At 41.2% G+C, this 17,886-nt stretch overlaps 1 protein-coding gene across 3 annotated transcripts in view; it reads left to right on the forward strand.

The window, feature by feature from the left end:
• LOC146378360 (lamin-A-like) overlaps positions 1–17,886 on the forward strand; it is a 39,916-nt gene that overhangs the window by 16,446 nt on the left and 5,584 nt on the right. For all 3 annotated transcript variants that reach the window (XM_084944391.1, XM_084944389.1, XM_084944388.1), the window contains 5 exons: positions 12,195–12,351; positions 13,197–13,322; positions 13,899–14,069; positions 15,504–15,629; positions 15,750–15,970. In XM_084944391.1, the coding sequence (XP_084800517.1) occupies positions 12,195–12,351; positions 13,197–13,322; positions 13,899–14,069; positions 15,504–15,629; positions 15,750–15,970 (801 nt within the window). The remainder of the gene's footprint in view (positions 1–12,194; positions 12,352–13,196; positions 13,323–13,898; positions 14,070–15,503; positions 15,630–15,749; positions 15,971–17,886) is intronic.

The following is a 17,886-nucleotide window of genomic DNA, read 5'->3' on the forward strand; positions in this document are numbered from 1 at the left end:
GAGTAACGCTGAGCCAGAAATAATCTAAACACTCTGTTTCAGCAGAGATAGGATATCTCTGATGTGGTCATATTAGACACAGAGCGCATTAGCTTCACTCTTACGTTTCAGATCTTGTATTTGTGAGGGGCAGCCAATCAGATGAAGGTTGGTATAAAGGAAGCATGCCCTTAAAAGGCGAAGAGAGCTAAAACGGCTTGGCTCAGGACCTGCACCAAGTATAATGATAAACACGATTAGTTTGAACTGTGAATGGTGCAAGGCAGAAGAGTGAAAACACGTCGCTGGAAATGAGCATAATAAGTCACCTTTAGAGGCTTAAAGAGCCCAGAGTAGAGTTTGTAGGTGTGGTTGTTGACAGCCACACTTCCTGTTTTGTTTTGTTTTTTTGACTCACTCTGATTTGGTTGAGGCACTAAAAACTGAATGGTTTCTTTGCGGAAAGATCTTGGTTTGGTTTCAAATACGGCCTGTTACAGCATTACCCTTTGTCCTGCATTTAAACGTGATGCTGACGGGGTATTTATGAGCATCCCAGTACTGCCAAGTCTAGTGTGTTGTGGGCTGAAGTGAAGGGACAGCTACGCAGTGCCAGCGACTTTGACAAAACCATATTTTATGCTTTAGCAGTGAAATCATTAGTCTCCCAAATCCCAGATATGAAGCTTCATAACTTTTCATTTGAGAAGTAGGAAAATCCCATAAATGTGTAATCGCATAAATCAGAAAAGTGACAAACTTCTTGCAAATTTGCATTTTTTTTGATGCAGATATTCTGCAGATGAAGCTTGTGAGTGCTGGTGGTGTTTTGTTCTCTCGGGCCCTCGCAGAATACTTTGTGATGGAAAACAGATGCAGTGGGCCTGTAAATGTGCTGAACGGTGCTCTACAAAGCTCTCTGCTGGCTTTATTGGTGTGCGAGTAATGAGAGACTCGGCCTTGGACTTCAGTGGACCAGAACTGGGTACCAAACTGAGATTTTGGCAGGCTGTCGTACTCTGTGTGTTTTAGTGATGTTTATAGAATGAGAGTTTCCACAGAGCCTGCGGAGGCAGCCAAACCCTCGATGAGTCACTCGCACACGGACAGGCTAAATCGCTTTAAGATGGTGGGACACCAAAGAGTCTCTCGCTCTCTCTCTCTGTCTTTGTGTCTCTAGCTCGCTTTCTCTCTCTGCCCAAAGACTTTCCCGTTGGGACGTAGACTGAGTGGCCGCTCTTCATCCTACACCGTTCCATTCCCACCTGGTTAGTTATGTAACAATGCTTCAGTTTCCAGACCTGTAAAATCTCATTTTCTCTGACATAAATTGGAGCAGTTGTGCTGTATAATCTAAGCAGGGCACTGAGTTTGTGAGGGATCTCGTTCAACTATCAGGCTCATATGTTCTGCATTAACTGCTGCGTTTGTTTGTTAGGACTCAGGACTGACTGGAAGCCAAGCTTTGCCATCTTGATTTTGTTTATCTTAGCTTGCAGTGCTCTTATTGTTCAAGAAGCTGACCAGTTTCATTTAAAAGTATCATTAATTGTGTTCCATATGTGTGAACTGCTTTTGCATTGTTGCGTGTGACAGAAGTGGCCGTTAAATTTTTTTACAAACACGATTCTGGCAAACTGGGAAATAGTTTGCATGTTTTGGTTTGTGTTTTGTAACTTGTGGCACATGGGTGTGGCTTGCTAGCATCAGAGTTTACACAATCACTGGAAGCAGAGTTGTTTTTTAGAGCTCACCTGGCACTACTTGAGTCTTCCTGAAGCAAACCCGCCTTTTCTTCCTTTTCTGTCACTTTGATCTGTTGCACACTCACAGCGAGCGCTCCTGCGTTTCCTGTCCGACGGTACCAGCCTCTTACTGTTTTGCGTGAGAGCACCCAGTCGCTAGACTCGTCCCACAACCTCAACTTGGTTTTACTCCAAGAATAAATTCTTTCTTTTTTACCCGCTTAAACGCTAGCACAAGCTACAGAACCCTGACTCATTAAATAAAACCCATGTGGACTTAGCTCAAAGCTAACGATAGCTGTCGTCTCAGGTTTCTGGAGTTTTCGTTGTAAGTCAGTGCAGCTGGAAAAGCAACTAGAAACAGCCTGCTGTTACAACTTGATGCCTATATGAGGCTGAGACTTTTCTTTTTACTTAAAATGGGACACAGCCGGATGATAACTGTCGCGCAGTTCGGGCTGGATGCAATAAAGTGTTTGATCGACTTGTTGCAAGAAGTCTTGTGAAGCAGCAGGATAGTCTTGTTTAGTCAAAGCACTTTAACCTGTTGTCAGAACTTAAATGAATGCCTGCAAGCTAATCAAGGAGGACTGCTGTGATTTTATTAATTTTTTTTACTTGGAATTCACACGTCTAACAGGTCTGATTAACAGGAAGTGCTGAATAGTAAAGAACATGAACGCTTCTTCGTAATCTTATCTTAAGATCTCTTTAGCTTTTTGTTTAATGATGCCTGCAAAACCCCTGAAAGCAAGGGGCAGAAGAGGCAGTCGTGTACCAGCGTTGCTCTTTATCATGTGAGTTGTTCTGATTCAACACCAGTGAAGAGTTAGCGTAAAAGCTGACACAAAGAGCAGCGACCAGCGTCTGACTCACCCACTGATGAGTCATGTACTAATCGTGCAAAGGGGAACAAGAGGCGTTTCATGTGCTCTTTGGTGTCTGCGGTCTCACACACAGACTTTCTAACAGTCTCTGTCGACGGGCGGGACTCCGCTCTTTCTTCATTTGTTGAGTGATGGTGTGTTTGAGCTTTAACGAATGCAAATTTCTGCAGGCACGAATCAGACAAAGAGAGTGCGTGGAACTCATTTCCGCGTGCAAATTTTGCTTTGGTGACAGCTCAAACAAAACCGAGTTTGATACGAGAGAACGTCTCTTGGCTCTCTGAAGCAGATTAGCCATGGTCACCATTTGCTTTGCTGTGAAAAAGCAAACACTAAAAACTCTGTTTCCATCTGCCACATGTGGATGCGAACGGGCGGTCTCTGGCAAAGGCCGCATTGTTGACGGTTTCTGCTGATTTATCCCACACGCACACACACAATCCCTGTCATTGTGTTCTTCATCCCAGAAGAGACACAGGAAACAGTCAAGTACCAGCCTGTTGCACTGAAAAATGCAGCAATAGAAAGTTTCACAAAATGCTGCAGCGCTGACTCGAACCATCAGGCTGAAGGCTGCAGAGTTTTTCTTTGTTGTTTCACAGGCCACACTCGAGGTTCTCTTCGACAACCGTCGTATCTGATATAATCTCAGAGCCTGCAGGGAAACTCTTCTGCTACACGTGTGAACGTGTCAGAACACCGTCTGGTTCCTCACACACGGCACACATGCAGCCAAACCAGTTCAAAGTTGCATTTACATGTCCACAATTAGTGCGTGTTTTAAAAGCGTATAATAAATCAGGCCTCCAGTCCTAACTTTTTACATTGGTTGCACTGGTGCATTTTTCATTTAGGTGTAGCAGCACATAGTTTTAGTGCTCACAGCCAGCCACAGAGTGGCAGATGAGTGGCAGTAAATGATGGGTGCTGTGTTAGCGTTGTTGCCATTTTTACCATATCTGATGTTATGTGATTGTGGTTCAGCTCATTGTGGTTACCTCAGCAGTTCATGTCATGTCTGGGCTGGGCTGGGCATTTCAGGGACACGCGTAACAGCCACCACAGCATTTCTGCTGATCTGTAGTTCATTTAAATGAGCAAAATATTTAAGGTATTGATTTATTTTAAGGATGAGTACAGGATGCGGTTTCACACACACTGCTTCACATCCAGGAAGGCCGCCATCATGACAGTCAGTGAGAGATGTAAGGCAGAAGAATGAAATTGTTTATGGGTTGATGGATTATTTGTAATTATAGATTCCAGCTTCTTAAATGTGTGTGGATTTACTGTAATTACCGTTTATACACTTTAAGTTATTGTGCACAAGACTAGAAATGAAGACAACTCTTTGATGTCTGCTAAATGCAGAAATCGGGCTTTATTTAGATTTTTACCTGCGTGTTGTTTTGTGCTGTATAACCGAGAAACTGTTTCCTCAGTGATGCGGGAAACTTCAAATGATTTGACTTTGGCCAGGATTCAGCTGGTTGTTGTGATGAGTAAGTCGCCTTTGGAGAATAATTTATGCACAGTTAAATTTTGTTTGAACAAAACAATTTATTTATTTTTATTTGTTGCTATTTTAACATTTGACTTCTGAAAGTCATAACCAAAAGCACATTTGGATACAGGCGCTATAATAAAAAGTGTTTTTATTTTAAAGGCCATTAGCAGAGGATCATGCTGTACTCGGGCATGTTTTCCTGGTGCCTCATTATTCACCAGCCTTCCTCTTAGTCACCTTTTCCCCACAGTGCTCTCCACATAAAGTGGCTTTGTGAATTGCTAAACTAAACATGGTGAAGCTGGAAAAAGGAAACACTGGGCTATAAAAGGAAAAGGGAACATTTTAGATGGCCTATAGGGAATGTAGAAGATCCCCCTCCTCCTGCCCCCCAATTTCTCCTCTGTGTTTGAGCAGTGAGTCATCAGGAAACCCCACCCACACAGACCTTAGCAAGCTTTGCAGAAGGGGGTGTGTCTGTGTGTTTATATAGCAGCATACCATATAGTTCGGTGGACACTTGCATAAGTTGGCGGTTTAAACAGGGAAAACCTCAGTGGGTTTCCTCCTGCAGCCTCTGATGTGCACGTGTGCAAAGCGCTGAAGCCCCTACTCCTGCAGGGGAGCTGCTCCTGTAAACACTGCAGTCGTAGTGAGCAGCTCCCAGCTGTCGGTGTGTGCACGCTGCTGTCTAAAGCCTCTGCAGCTACTTTACATAGAAGCAATATGTTGGCCAGGTTTCCTGAGAGGAATTTGGACGGCTTATGGATATATATTTTTCTTCAGCACAAATGACAGAAAAATAACATTAAAAGAATCTTGTTTTTAGAGTTTAGTAACAGCTTGATTTTGTGTCATTAATTTAAACATGAACACAAACAGAGAGTGCTACCAGCAGATGAAAGCCAGACTTTCTGGAAACGGATGTTGTGGATTTTTTTTTGTTTTGTTAAATTTTTCCAATACTACAGAAACCACAAATTCAGAACTGTCAGTATGGATGGATGAAAGGGTTGCATGAGGAGGCCCCCAACCTTTTAATCTGATTGTGCGCAGCCAGGAAAATGATCCAGGCTGCCAGATCACTGCAAAGAAAGAAAAACAAAGGCGGCTCAGTTCATGGAGAGATTAGACAATGAAGTTGTACAGTCTCAAATATTTTGTCTCTTAAAACAGCACATTCTGCACACATGGGTAATTTGCATTAGCTTTTATTTACTACACACTACAAACTGTAAATAAAAGATAGAATAAAAAGTGTTAGCTTTGTTAGCTGGCGCTCACCCACCGACTGCCGAAGGAGCCAAATTAAAAGCCAAAAAGTTGTTTTAGCAGTGCTTCAAAGGACATCAGAAGTACAAGTGAGACTTGAAGCCTAGCAGACAGCTAACTCTCACAACCATAATAATGCCTGACTAACCCCAGCTGGGTTAAAATTTGTTAATTTATAAAAAAATTAAAAAAATCTCCAGAGCAGTCTCAAGTGGCTGTTGGAGGTACTGCAGGTTCTGCTTTGGCTTTAGTTTCTGGTCCCTGAGCTTTCTGCCTTCTGTTAGTAATTGCAAGCGACACACAGAAACACTGCTTGTGCTGTATCTTGCGCACTGCGCCACAAAAACCGAATTCTTTCCATATTTAAATGTGTTTCTTCTATAAAATGTCTAAATTTAAGTTCCAGATTTATAGGCCTCATAAAGGTCTTTGCATAGCCTCTTTTCTGGCTCTGGTCACAGTCATTTTTCCTTCATATCTTGTAGGAATAGAAGGTTAGACTTTCCTTCAGGGCTGCACGCAACAATGCACCACACTCAAAGTCCCGAGGTGTGTTGAAAATCTGCACAGAAAACTCTACACCTTTTTATTCCACTGTGTCCACAGCGTGCTGGAAATGTGCACGCTAGCAGGCCTGACGACAAGGCCTTGGTTGCCATGGCAACGGCATAGCAAAACAGGGGAGGAGGGAGGGACACGGCGGGCTTTTTTCTCTCTTTCACTCCGTGAGGCGGAGTTCGTTTCTTGTTACTGGGGTGGACAAAGATAGCTGTGAGTCATCCTCGAGGCTCGGAGCGGAGCCAACACATTCCTCCTCCTCCTTCTCCTCCTCAGATTTCTTGTCTCCATTATTCCCCCTCTTTCTCTTTTTCTTGTTGTCTCAGTCTTTTTTGTATTTCCATTTCACACCACCATCTCCTACTCTCCCCCATCTCACACCAACTCCATTGAAAAGCTCCCATTTTGTCTCTGTGCCTCAGCATGTGCCAGTTTTAAATCATGTGTAATGAAATTCCTCCAAAGAGCTGAAACGTAAACAATGCCATTTTTTTTTTACGATTTTATGTTTTTCCCCTTCTTTTTTAGGCTGTAGGTATTAATGTGTGGAATAAAATAAAAATTAGTGTTTTACTGTCTAGAGACAAGAAGAAAACTTGACAAAATTCAGTTTTTGATCTAATTCGTTTTTTCTGTGCAGAATATAAAACTTTTAATTTTAATCAAATCTGCATTTGTTTGCTCAGCTGTTAGATGAGTACCACCTTGCTTATTCCCCTGCTGATGATGTTGTAAATATTAATTATAAGTTTCTTAAAAATAACTGCTGAGTTTCTCCACATGTGTCCTGAGAACAATTTGAGTCTTCAGAGATTGAATATTTATGTGTTTGCTGTCTAATTTATATTTGAACCTGTAATTCTGAGCAAACGGCTGCATGAACAGCACACACGACAGATCGCACATGAACGTGGAGGGACCGGCATGCACATTTCACATTAGCACACACTGAGGTTGTATATACAGACGTTGGGTCCACAGATGCACGTACTCTGTCATTTTTGCAATTTTTGCATTGCAGAACACTTAAACTCCACAAAGCCACACAGATGAGGTTTTCCAATGCTCTTCCATCCTCCACAGGCACCGCTGGCTGTTTTAGCAGACATCCAGGAACTGCATCCTGGAGATGTCCCAGTCAGAGAAGCGCATCATTGAGATGCGTTTTGTAATGCAGTAATCTTCTGATTCCAGTTTGCAATTAAAAAATTGCTTATAGTCAAGGTGCCAATCTTACCTCCCAGGAGCAAAGTTATTGGAGTGTATTTAATTTGCAGTTTTTATTTTCACTTCAGTTTCTTTTTACTTAATTTCCCAGATGGGTTTTCTCATTTTAGTTCAGTTTTTTCCATTAAAAATATTTTTAGTTGTACTTTTCATTCATGTCAGTGGAAATTTTGGCATTTTTAAAAATTTTACATAGAATTGTTTTCATTTTTCTGCAGATGCAAAATGTAAAAAGTTCAGAATTGATGTTATAATGCACTCAAATCATTATTTATAAGCAGGGATGAATCCATGAGAACCTGCTTATACAGGTTGCTTTGAAAAATTTAGCAAAACCAACAAAGACTAAAACTAAAGAAATTTCCTTTTGTAGTTCATAAAATCATTCTATTTATTTAATGTAATTTATTTATTTATATATTTCTTTGTTTCACTTAACTTCATCTAATTGTAATACGTAGATTAGAGTTTGACTATAATAACTGTAGTCAGGATGAGTCAGTCGTGCCATTTAATCCTGCGTCCTAATGTTCCTGACTTATAGTAAAATAATTACTTAGTTCCTTTTTCTTTGTAGTTCATATAATAGGAAGTGAAGTTAGAGTGCAAACGGCTCAAACGTTCTTTACCTCACATGCGTGCCTTTTTTGCCTATTTAAAGCTGAAATTGTGCTCGAAGTTTTTACGTTCAGAGAAATGTGAGTAAATTAGTAGTAGCTGCAGTTTTGCAGACAAATGTGCACCTTTGCACCTCCCTGTTCAAAGCCACTGACAATACTCATTTAATAAAACCATTATTGAATGCGATCCTATTGTGAGTTTTTGGTTTAGGCCCTCAAAGCGTTGCACAGTACAGAAGCTGCTATAAAGTAATTAAATAAGTGGGTTTTCCCAAGCCATTCGGGGTTCTCGTGAGTGTCTGTATGTTTTTTCACTCCACCACTTTGCTTCACACTGAAGTATCTCAGCAGCAATCGGATTACTGTGAAATTTCTGTACAGAAATGCTTCAGAGTGCTACCAGCAGAAATTTTCATTCAGCCTGTGAGGGGTATCTTTCGATTATCTAGTAGATGGGATTAAATTCAGTCTGCCACATCCAGCCTGCAGACTTTGATCTCCAGCCTGTATATAAAAGATGGCGACACGGTGAAATCAGCCATTGGTCACGTTTTGAAACCTTGGGTTGAGCACCTTGGCTGGATGTGGCTGAAAGTCAAAGGACACTGCATTCACATGTAGTCAGCTTATCAGAGACAAAATAGGGCCATCGTTAAATCAATAACAATCAAACAAGACTTAACCGTGATCAAGAACATACATTTGAAACAATCCTTTTGGCCTGGTTTGGGTGTATATGCCTCCATCCATACAGTATGAGGAGTCGCTAAATTATTTAAGGACACCTAATGAGGGTGGTAATAATAAAAACATCAACACCACCACATGTGTGTCCGTGTTGGTGCTGGTCTCCCTTTTTATAGGAAGGTCCTGAGAGGTTAAGCCACGGACCCGTACGTTACATGATGGATGGAGCGTGCTCGTGACCTCCTGAGTTTTCCCCTGCTGTGCCCTATTTAGTGTCTGCTTGAAGGAATGTGAATGTCAGGAATTTGAGCTGTTTGCAAGAAAGAACCTTTCTTTGGAAGGAGGGATGGATGTAGTCAAACTGTACAAAGTTTAAAAATGCTTTCTTTTTCTGTAACGTCTGTTCTCCATCTGTTTTCTCCTTTTAATCAAACATTTTATTTGAATGTGTTTTATACATTTCAAAATATACCGAGCCATTATTGTCTTTGTTGACTCATATCAACATTTAAATGCCATTTACAGATATCAGGGACCTGGGATCTGTTATGTCAAATTCTTTTTGTTTTTATTATTTGTTCTCATTAAGGAAGAAGTTTCTGATTTTGAGGATCTCAAAAACAAACAAACTGGAAAAAATCATCATTGCTTTTTTTTTTTTTTTTTTTTTTTTTTTTATAAACATCAGCATGGATGCTGTCAGCACTGACCTGCTTTTATTTGTGCCTACGAGGGATTAAAACCAGAACAAAACGAGAGCACTACTTTCAGTGTGACAACTTGGCTGCACAGGGTGACCCAACATCTTAACAATCACCCCAGTTCATATATAATCTAGTTATAGCATAAAGTCACAATATCAAACACTCGGCCTGGAAGTCTTTTAGCTGTAAGCTTTTCTTATTCTTTTATGTATGAGGAGAATACAAACTGCAAAGCAGCATGTTGATACAGTAGAGGCACATCTATCCATTAATTCACTGCTGAAGCTGATCCACTGGGCCCATTAGCCTTAATGAATGTCACAGCAGAGACACACACACACACACACACACACACACACACACACACACACACACACACACACACTGTTAAAACGGTCCGTTGGAGAAAATATTAACATCCAGACAAAGAGCTGCATACTTTCTGGTAATGTTTATCTCAAGCTGTAAACAAATGAGTTTATAAGTGAAATGAAAAACACACCTCTCATTGTCTCCTCCTCTCATTACAGCCATGTTTGGGTTATTTTTCTTTCTTTTATAGACGTGCTAATGAGCATTGCGGTGAATTTAAAATATCCCACAATAACATAAAGCAGCGACTTTAGTAAATAAGTTTCCAGAAACGTATATGAGCCTCGAGGAGCATGGCACCTCCTCATGTTGTTAAGCTATATTATTGTTATTACAGTCACAACAGTATAAGCCATTAAGACATTTTATAGCAGTTGTACTAATCTGTCCAGTGGGAGAAGCTTGGAGCTCTGTGATGACTGACACGGCTGAATGAGGCAATAACTTTGCTGGTCCAACAACTGTTGTAGGTGTTAATAGTGCATTTTGTGCTGCACTACACCTGAGCCATGAAGTCGTTCTTTGACAAGTCAAATATGACAAATAGTTGCAACACATAAGTAGGAACCGATATCGTTCTTCCTTCCTACTCTGGTGCAGTCATATCAAACAGAGGTTGATTCAAAGAAAGGCAGAAGGGCAAGCTGCCCATGAGCAAGGCTTTTAACTCCAGCAAGTATTTGTGATGTTTATAGAAACCGGTGTGTGGTCTGAACATCAGGCACTTCAGTTCAATAATATCTTTATTAATATTAAAAACAAAACAAAAAAACCAACAGATCTGAAAACTGAGTGAAAAATCTGCTTTGATTCATCAGCTGTTCATAAAGAATGAAATGCTGTGTTCATGAGCAACAATAAAAATAAAAAAAAATGTTGAGATGTAGAATTTTGATGATTATTTTTTTCCCAGAGGGTTATTTAAAGAGCACGTGTGATAAAGTGCATGTGAATCAGTCTCTGCTTTCTGCCCTGAGCTGCGTATGTCTGTGTTTGTGAGCAGGCCGAGCCAGGACGCTGATTTGATTTGGGCCTATCAGAAACTGGGCGGCTCTCCTCCTCGTGTCCTCCTCCTCCTTCTCCTGCTTCTTTTTCTTTTCCGTTTTTAAAAAAAATATTTTTATAACTGAACATAATCAGTCTTGTAGGCTCCTTTTTTTTTTCTTTCTTTCTTTTTTCCCTAAATCCGCTTCGGTTTTCCGCTTTCTGCCTGTGATGCATGTTCTTTCGGTTGACCTGCTGTTTGTTTTGGCTCTTTTTTTTTTTTTTTTTTTCAGGAAAACAAAGTTTTGCTTTCATCCTCTTAAAAAGAGGTCCTGGGTTTTATTGAAAGCAGTAACGGATATTGATTGCTGTGTCATAAACGCATTTTTGCTTTGGAGTTTATATTCGTCAGTTCACTCTGCTGTGGGGTATCTGTGTGTCTTTTTGCCTGCTTCTCCATACACTGGCTTTCCTAATGGCCTGCAGTCCATGACTAGAGGACTCTGAGGTCTGTGTGAGCAGCCTGGAAGCCTTCTCCTGCAGCAGATGGTCATTATTAGTGACAATGAAGCCTGGCCCACAGGGCCAAATAGAATAATAGGGAGCCCATTTCCTCCTCAGTCGTGCATGAGCCTCTGTCCAACCCGTCCCCTGTCTTCACGTTGTGCTGGAATATATAGTTTTTCCACAGGCAGTTCCAAGATTTCTTTTATTTTTTCCCCTCACACAGTTCTCTGAACAAACACGAGTTCTCTTAGAACGCCACAGGTTGTCTCAGAGAGAAGTTCATGTGTAGTTTGGGAGTCCAATAACAGCACAGCGTGTCATCCACAGCTTCTCTCACTGCCGTGTACTTTGGTGCTATTTATCGCTCGGCACAGAAAGAACAGATTCTCCTTTTATAACTTTGTAGATTTTAACCTGAATGGAAGCTAACAGGAAATCTATACTGCAAGTTACCAAATACATTAACTGATGGACTGATGGAGGGTAATAAACCAGTCGACAGCTAAATAAATACATAGAGAAATAAATGGCCTAATAAAAAAAAATATGTTGAATTTAATGTTATACCTGTGACCTTCTGTTACATGGAAGGATTTGTGGTGAGGACCTTCTTTCACCTTCTCCACTGAAATACAGACAATAGCCTAAATGGAAGTTGATTTATAGAAAGCATTTATATTTGTTCTCTTATTTATTTCTCCTTTTTTTCTTGGGTCACCTACAAAAACTGTTCCATGGATGGCAAGGCAGCTTTGTTTTATATAGCACCTCTAACACAGCTGCACCTTTTTTAAAATGATTTAGATTATAAGAGGCTGTTAGACCTAATGTGAGTGTGTTTAGATGAGAGGATGGAGAGCTAACTTGTGTAACATGAGAATCTGTGGGGATCAACTCACTTTCAGGACCAGCCTCAAGTGGTGGTTAGCGGAACTGCAGTTTTTGGCATTTTTGATTAGCTTCTTTTCTCAGTACTGGATGCGGCCACTTGCAGTGCTCCAGTAAGGCTGATAAAATGCTTGTCTGTGGGGAATAAAATTACATTTATCAGCAGGGATATGATGAGCACAGTTAGAATACATAACAATGACACATAAAGTACCAAAAAATCTACAAACTACATCCTGTCATCCTTATCTTCACAGGAACACCAAGAAGGAGTCTGACCTGGAGGCAGCTCTGGTCAGGTTGAGGGACTTAGAAGCCCTGCTCAACTCCAAAGATGCTGCCCTCAGCACTGCCTTGGGGGAGAAGCGAACCCTGGAGGCAGAGGTGAAGGACCTCAAGGCCCAGCTGGCGAAGGTAAAAGACATTTTTATCCAAACTTAAGTCTTACATGGTTAACGTGGGCGGGACGAGTACATTTCATTTTATGGAGTCTGAATTGTTGGTTATTTACTGCTCAGTTTTTTTTTCTTCTTTTACTCTGTTGCTTTAGCATCAAAGTAAAAGAAGTTCACTCTACATTAATGAAAGACAGTGAAAGCCTCGTGGTCCTGTGGTTTAGCGTACCTCTCAGAAGTGGTTTATTCGTGGTCTCAAATGGGGAAAATCCCACAAACACCAATGTGCGTTCTGTCCCGCCCCCTTGAGCTGCGATTTGATAGGCAAAGAAGTAGAGTGCGGTTTGAAGCTTAGCCTGAAATTTGCAAATGAAAGAGAGATGTCCGTGCAGGCTGCATGGATATTTACTGCCCATTTTGCACTGATAAAGCAGGAGTCGCTCTTTAATATCTGCAGACCTGCACGGATTGTTTAAAGCTATTTATCAGCTGAACAGCAGTCAGAGGAGTGCAGAGTGCAGTGTCTGTGTGGTGCTGATCTCAAAGCAGAAATACCCCAGTGGAGTTGGTAATTTTATGTAAACCCTCCAGCAGCTGATTATGAATGAGGATGTGGAGGCGAGACAGACAAAATTGCATCTTTTTGCTATTTGTTTTATCAATGAACGTTACTCCTGAGGTTGTGGCCTTGCTCCACCTACTGGCCAAACCAAGGAACTAAAGGTTTTTCTTTAAGAGAGGCTCACAGATTAAGCAGCATAGATTGGACCTTGTTCTGTATTAGATCTCTTTTTGTGTGCTTACATGCTTCGTCTAAAAAATATTTTCTCTCATCTCGTTTCTCTCTTCGTGCCTCCTTTCCAGTTGGAAGTAAACTTGGCTGATGCCAAGAGGCAGCTGCAGGATGAGATGCTGAGGAGAGTGGACGCCGAGAACCGCCTGCAGACCCTGAAGGAGGAGCTGGAGTTCCAGAAGAACATCTACAATGAGGTTCCTGCTCTTCACCTTAGCACTTCTATTTTTACAGAGCTGTCTCAGTAATCTGTCCTACTTTTCATCTTTTCCACAGGATATTGATTTGCTTCCAACCACCTACTTGTTGTTTTTGCATGTTTCCCTTCAGATCTGTCTCAGAGCTGTTTCTTCTCCTTCTAGTAATGCAGAACAGATAGAAGTCTGCACAGAAAGAGCAGATATAATGATGCCATAATAGAGCTGAAATGTTCATTTCCCAAAGTTGGCAATTTTGTGCTTTTTCCAAATGTAGAGATAATGAGGAATCTCTTGAAGATTTGTTTTCTGTTGGAGCTCTGAACAAAGAATTCGTGCACAGCAACCAATTAATTAATACAATTACATTAATTGACAAGGGCAGTTTTTTTTTTGTTTTTTTTACAGTTTGTGGTGGTATTATTGTTTATGGTGCATGAACCAAACATCAGTGCGGATCAGTCTTTTTCAAGCATCATTCATACAAGTTGCGTGACAAAAGCAAACAAGGATGAGGACTGCCACTCTGAGTTTACATGTGTTTGTATCTTACACAGTCTCCTCTGTTGTCTGCAGGAGCTGCGTGAATCCAAGCGTCGGTTTGACACCCGCATGGTGGAGATTGACAGCGGGCGGCAGCAGGAGTTCGACAGCAAGCTCGCCGAGGCTCTGATTGACCTTAGAGCCCAGCACGAGGAGCAGGTCCGCCTCTACAAGGAGGAAATCGAGAAGACCTACAACTCCAAGGTAATTTGCTCTCTGGTTCTGTCACCACCTAGAGTCAAAGTATGACATCATTTTCACTTCATTTTTGTGTACAAGTATATTCATTAAAAGCGAAGCCAAAATGAGAAACAATTTTTATTTTTTTTAATCTGGCCTGTCATGGTCCAACCTGTTTTTTTTTTTTGTTTTGTTTTTGTTTTGTTTTTTACCCACCAATCGCATCACTGTGGAGAAGGAAGGGTATATCTACCTGTGATGAGATGCTCATGCTTGTAACATTATGACAGGATGTAAACATTTATGGCCAAACTGTACAATTTTTTTTCTTTTCACACTAAAAGAAATGACACACCATGGCCTGTACACGGGCAGAGGTGGAGTATCCTCATGCTGATCAGCAACTAAATAAAACATCTGAGAAATGTGTCGGAGACGTTTGCAACACATTGTAGGATTTAGATCTCTGTGGTTTTGTTAGCCATGAAACAGATCATGTTTGTTTCTTAGAAAATGGTAGAAGAAGATTTTGCTGATTCTGTGAACGAAGATAAAAACAGGACATTACATTCCCACCTGTATGAACTTTGACATCCAAGAACAAAACAGTAAGATGCTTAGGGCTAAAAAAAAAAATTAAAATTACATTTATTTAATGGATATATATTCTACTTTTCTGTTATTAGTGATATTGAAAAAAAATCACATTTTAATCATTTTAATGTTCTAATTTTCAACATGATTTGCAACTTTAAGCTTTACCTTTACAAATTTCTGTAACTAACACACACACACACACACACACACACTGAGATAACTGAGGGCTCTGCAGTCGCAGAAATTGATCTTAACAGTAAGTTGAAAGAAAACCTGTTTGTAGAAAACACCTGTTGATATGAAAATAACATCCATGTGGTCAGTAACAGTTACTTTAGTGCAACACTATGAGAAAAAAATCCCCTTTGAACTCCAGGTGTGACACGAGGTAGGAGTATTTTTTTCAGATGCTCAGTTTGCTTCCTGCACAGATCAGGCGGCTCTGCTGGCGAGCTTTTAACTGTCGGATGTTGGTAGATAGAAGGAAAGAGACACATTTTTTTTTGGTTGTTACATTTTATTATACTTCATTCTTTTTACCTTTTCAGCACCACGAGGTGAGTGTTATTCAGTTTCATTAGATGGAAAGGTCAACATTGTAACAGCTGATATCTCCAAAACTGAGCAACTCGTACAAAAAGAACCCAGATGGATTTAAAGCACTGCAGACCAAAGGGTGAACTGTCCTTTTACTGTGACCGTGGTTATGGCGGGCCTTGTGGTTTAGTTTTTTTTTATAAGTAATGCTCCTTCATCCCATTACTTTGAAATAACTTTATTTGGGTTTATTAAGAAGGTCAGACTGAAGCAGTGTAGTTGAGCCCTGCTGGGAGCTGACTGCCTCTTCTCTCTGCCCGACAGTTGGAAAATGCCCGTCAGTCAGCTGACAGGAACAGCAACTTGGTGGGCGCTGCCCATGAAGAGCTGCAGCAGACCCGGATCCGAATGGAGAGCCTGTCAGGCCAGCTGAGCCAGCTGCAGAAACAGGTACTTCCACTCGCAGCGTGTCAGTGGATTGTTAACCATCAGGTGGATTTCTCGGATCCAAGACAAAGCAGTGGTGAAAATGTAACTGGGCGGCCTTTGTGTGTCTTCTCTCTGAATCAGCTGTCGGCAAGTGAGGCCAAGACGCGGGAGCTTGAGGAGGCTCTGACACGCGAGCGCGACTTGATGAGGCGACGGCTGGAGGACAAAGATCGGGATATCACTGAGATCCGAGCCCGGATGCAGCAGCAGCTGGATGAGTACCAGGAGCTGCTGGACATCAAACTGGCCCTGGACATGGAGATCCATGCTTACAGGAAGCTGCTGGAGGGAGAGGAGGAGAGGTGAGGTTGTTTGTAAAACAGCTCTACAACCATGTAGATGCCCACAAGGCCAGAAGTTGTTATGGGAAAAGAGGGAGCACTAACAAGTCAGTGAAAAATTGGTTTGTGGGGATAACGAGTGAAAACTGAACCCAGTGCTCCATAACCTCGGTGAGGACTTCTGTGCTCCAAGCAGTGTAATAAATAACCAATTAGAGTCACTGCCATCCTGCAGGTGGACACCTGTGGACCAGTCTTGGGTTCATTTTGTTTTTGGTGCTTTTGCTTTGGGGCTGTTTGTCTTTCTTTTTTCCTTTTTCTCTTTTTTAGCATAACGAGGGTGTAAATAGAGTCCTTCTAACTTTGAGGAAAATACTATTTCTATTTGAAAACCATGCCCTTAAACACCTCGTCAGAGCCATAAAAAATGGTTTCACCACGCACCGCAGCATTTGGTCGAGCTGAAATGCCAACAGTGAGCCTTACTTCATCACCCAGCGGGACTGTTGGCTGATTGTGCGGAGGAAACAAATATCACAAGAACTCATGAAAGTAGAATATTATTATAAATATGAAGTGTGTTTATCAGTGCATTCAGTACGGGCGTGTAACTATTGTGAGGTGCATCGTGACGTGATATATAAAGTAAACAAAAACCAAGAAAAATGCCAAACTGGCTTTAATTAACTACCAACAACAGCTGAGTTTCAGGGACACATAGGAATCCGAGTACTTATCCACACCCACAGAGGGAGGGTCGTAGGGTACACCTTGGACAGGTTGCCACTCGTATCACAGGGCACACTTGGCAACAGTGGGAAGGGGAAAAAAAGCTTCCTTTCAAAGGGAAGAAAGCTCCAGCAGAAACGGGCTCAGGGAGGGCAGCCATCTGTTTGGGATAAGAAGAAAACACAAGAGGAAAAAGGGACAAAGAGACGACAGACAGGACAAAACATAACTAAGGTAAAGAGAAAGTTAATGGCATGCAGCCAGCAACGCCGGTGAAACGTGACTGACCGAAGTATATTTACAGTCACAAATATCTGCATGAGAGCTCAATTTGTTTCATTCAGTTTATATATTGTTCGTTTTCTTATTTGACTCGGATTTTTCATGAAAGTTTTTCATGAGAGTTTGAAGAGCATAACTCAGATATTCTTCAAATGTGATTTGGGCCTGTTTTTTTTTTCTAATGACAAATCAAAATTAATGTGGCTTTTATGTCGCTGTAGGTAACCTACTGCTATCCAGCCAATACAGCTCATCGGCTCCTCCTTATGAAGGGCTGACCTGAATGTCTTGACATGAGTCTCTTGTGGAGAGCTGCTAACAGACAGAGTTTAGAGCCGCATTTCATCCTGGAATAAATCTGTTTCATTGCAGCCGTTTGTATCACAATCCAAAAACTGCTGCCTCCGACTCCGCGTCCACACAAACATGCATGCAGCAGTGGCAGCCAGTGCTCTATATAATAACTCTTTATCCTTGTCCTCTCTGTTACGCTTGCTATCATTGCCCTTGTTGTTAAAATGTTATTCTTTTAAACATGTTGGTGTATTTAGCACTGAAATCTGAGATAGCCAGTGTTTAAACAGTAATGTGAAGAGCTTGCACCAGAAACAAAGTTTTTCTAAATATGAAATAAAAAAACAAAACCTATTAATAACGTGCAGAAAAGCTGTATTATTTCTGATGGCCAGCAGGGGGCAGCATGTGTGATTATGAAAACAAGGCAAACTGTATAGAGGTTTTTGAGAAAATGACCCTGCTGCTCACTTTATCCGTGACCTCAGGAAACAGTTTTCTGATAATTTCATGGTGTTGGGCACGAGTTTTCTTTCTTATAGTATACAACATATAAAGTAAAAAGGACGATATGGGAGTATATGAGTTCAGGGTGTTGTTGGCGTTGGTACCACAGTCTGTTAATATCATAA

This window comes from Perissodus microlepis, chromosome 11 (assembly GCF_051167445.1).
Source record: "Perissodus microlepis isolate ML-2025 ecotype Zambia chromosome 11, ASM5116744v1, whole genome shotgun sequence".
NCBI classification, from domain to species: domain Eukaryota; kingdom Metazoa; phylum Chordata; class Actinopteri; order Cichliformes; family Cichlidae; genus Perissodus; species Perissodus microlepis.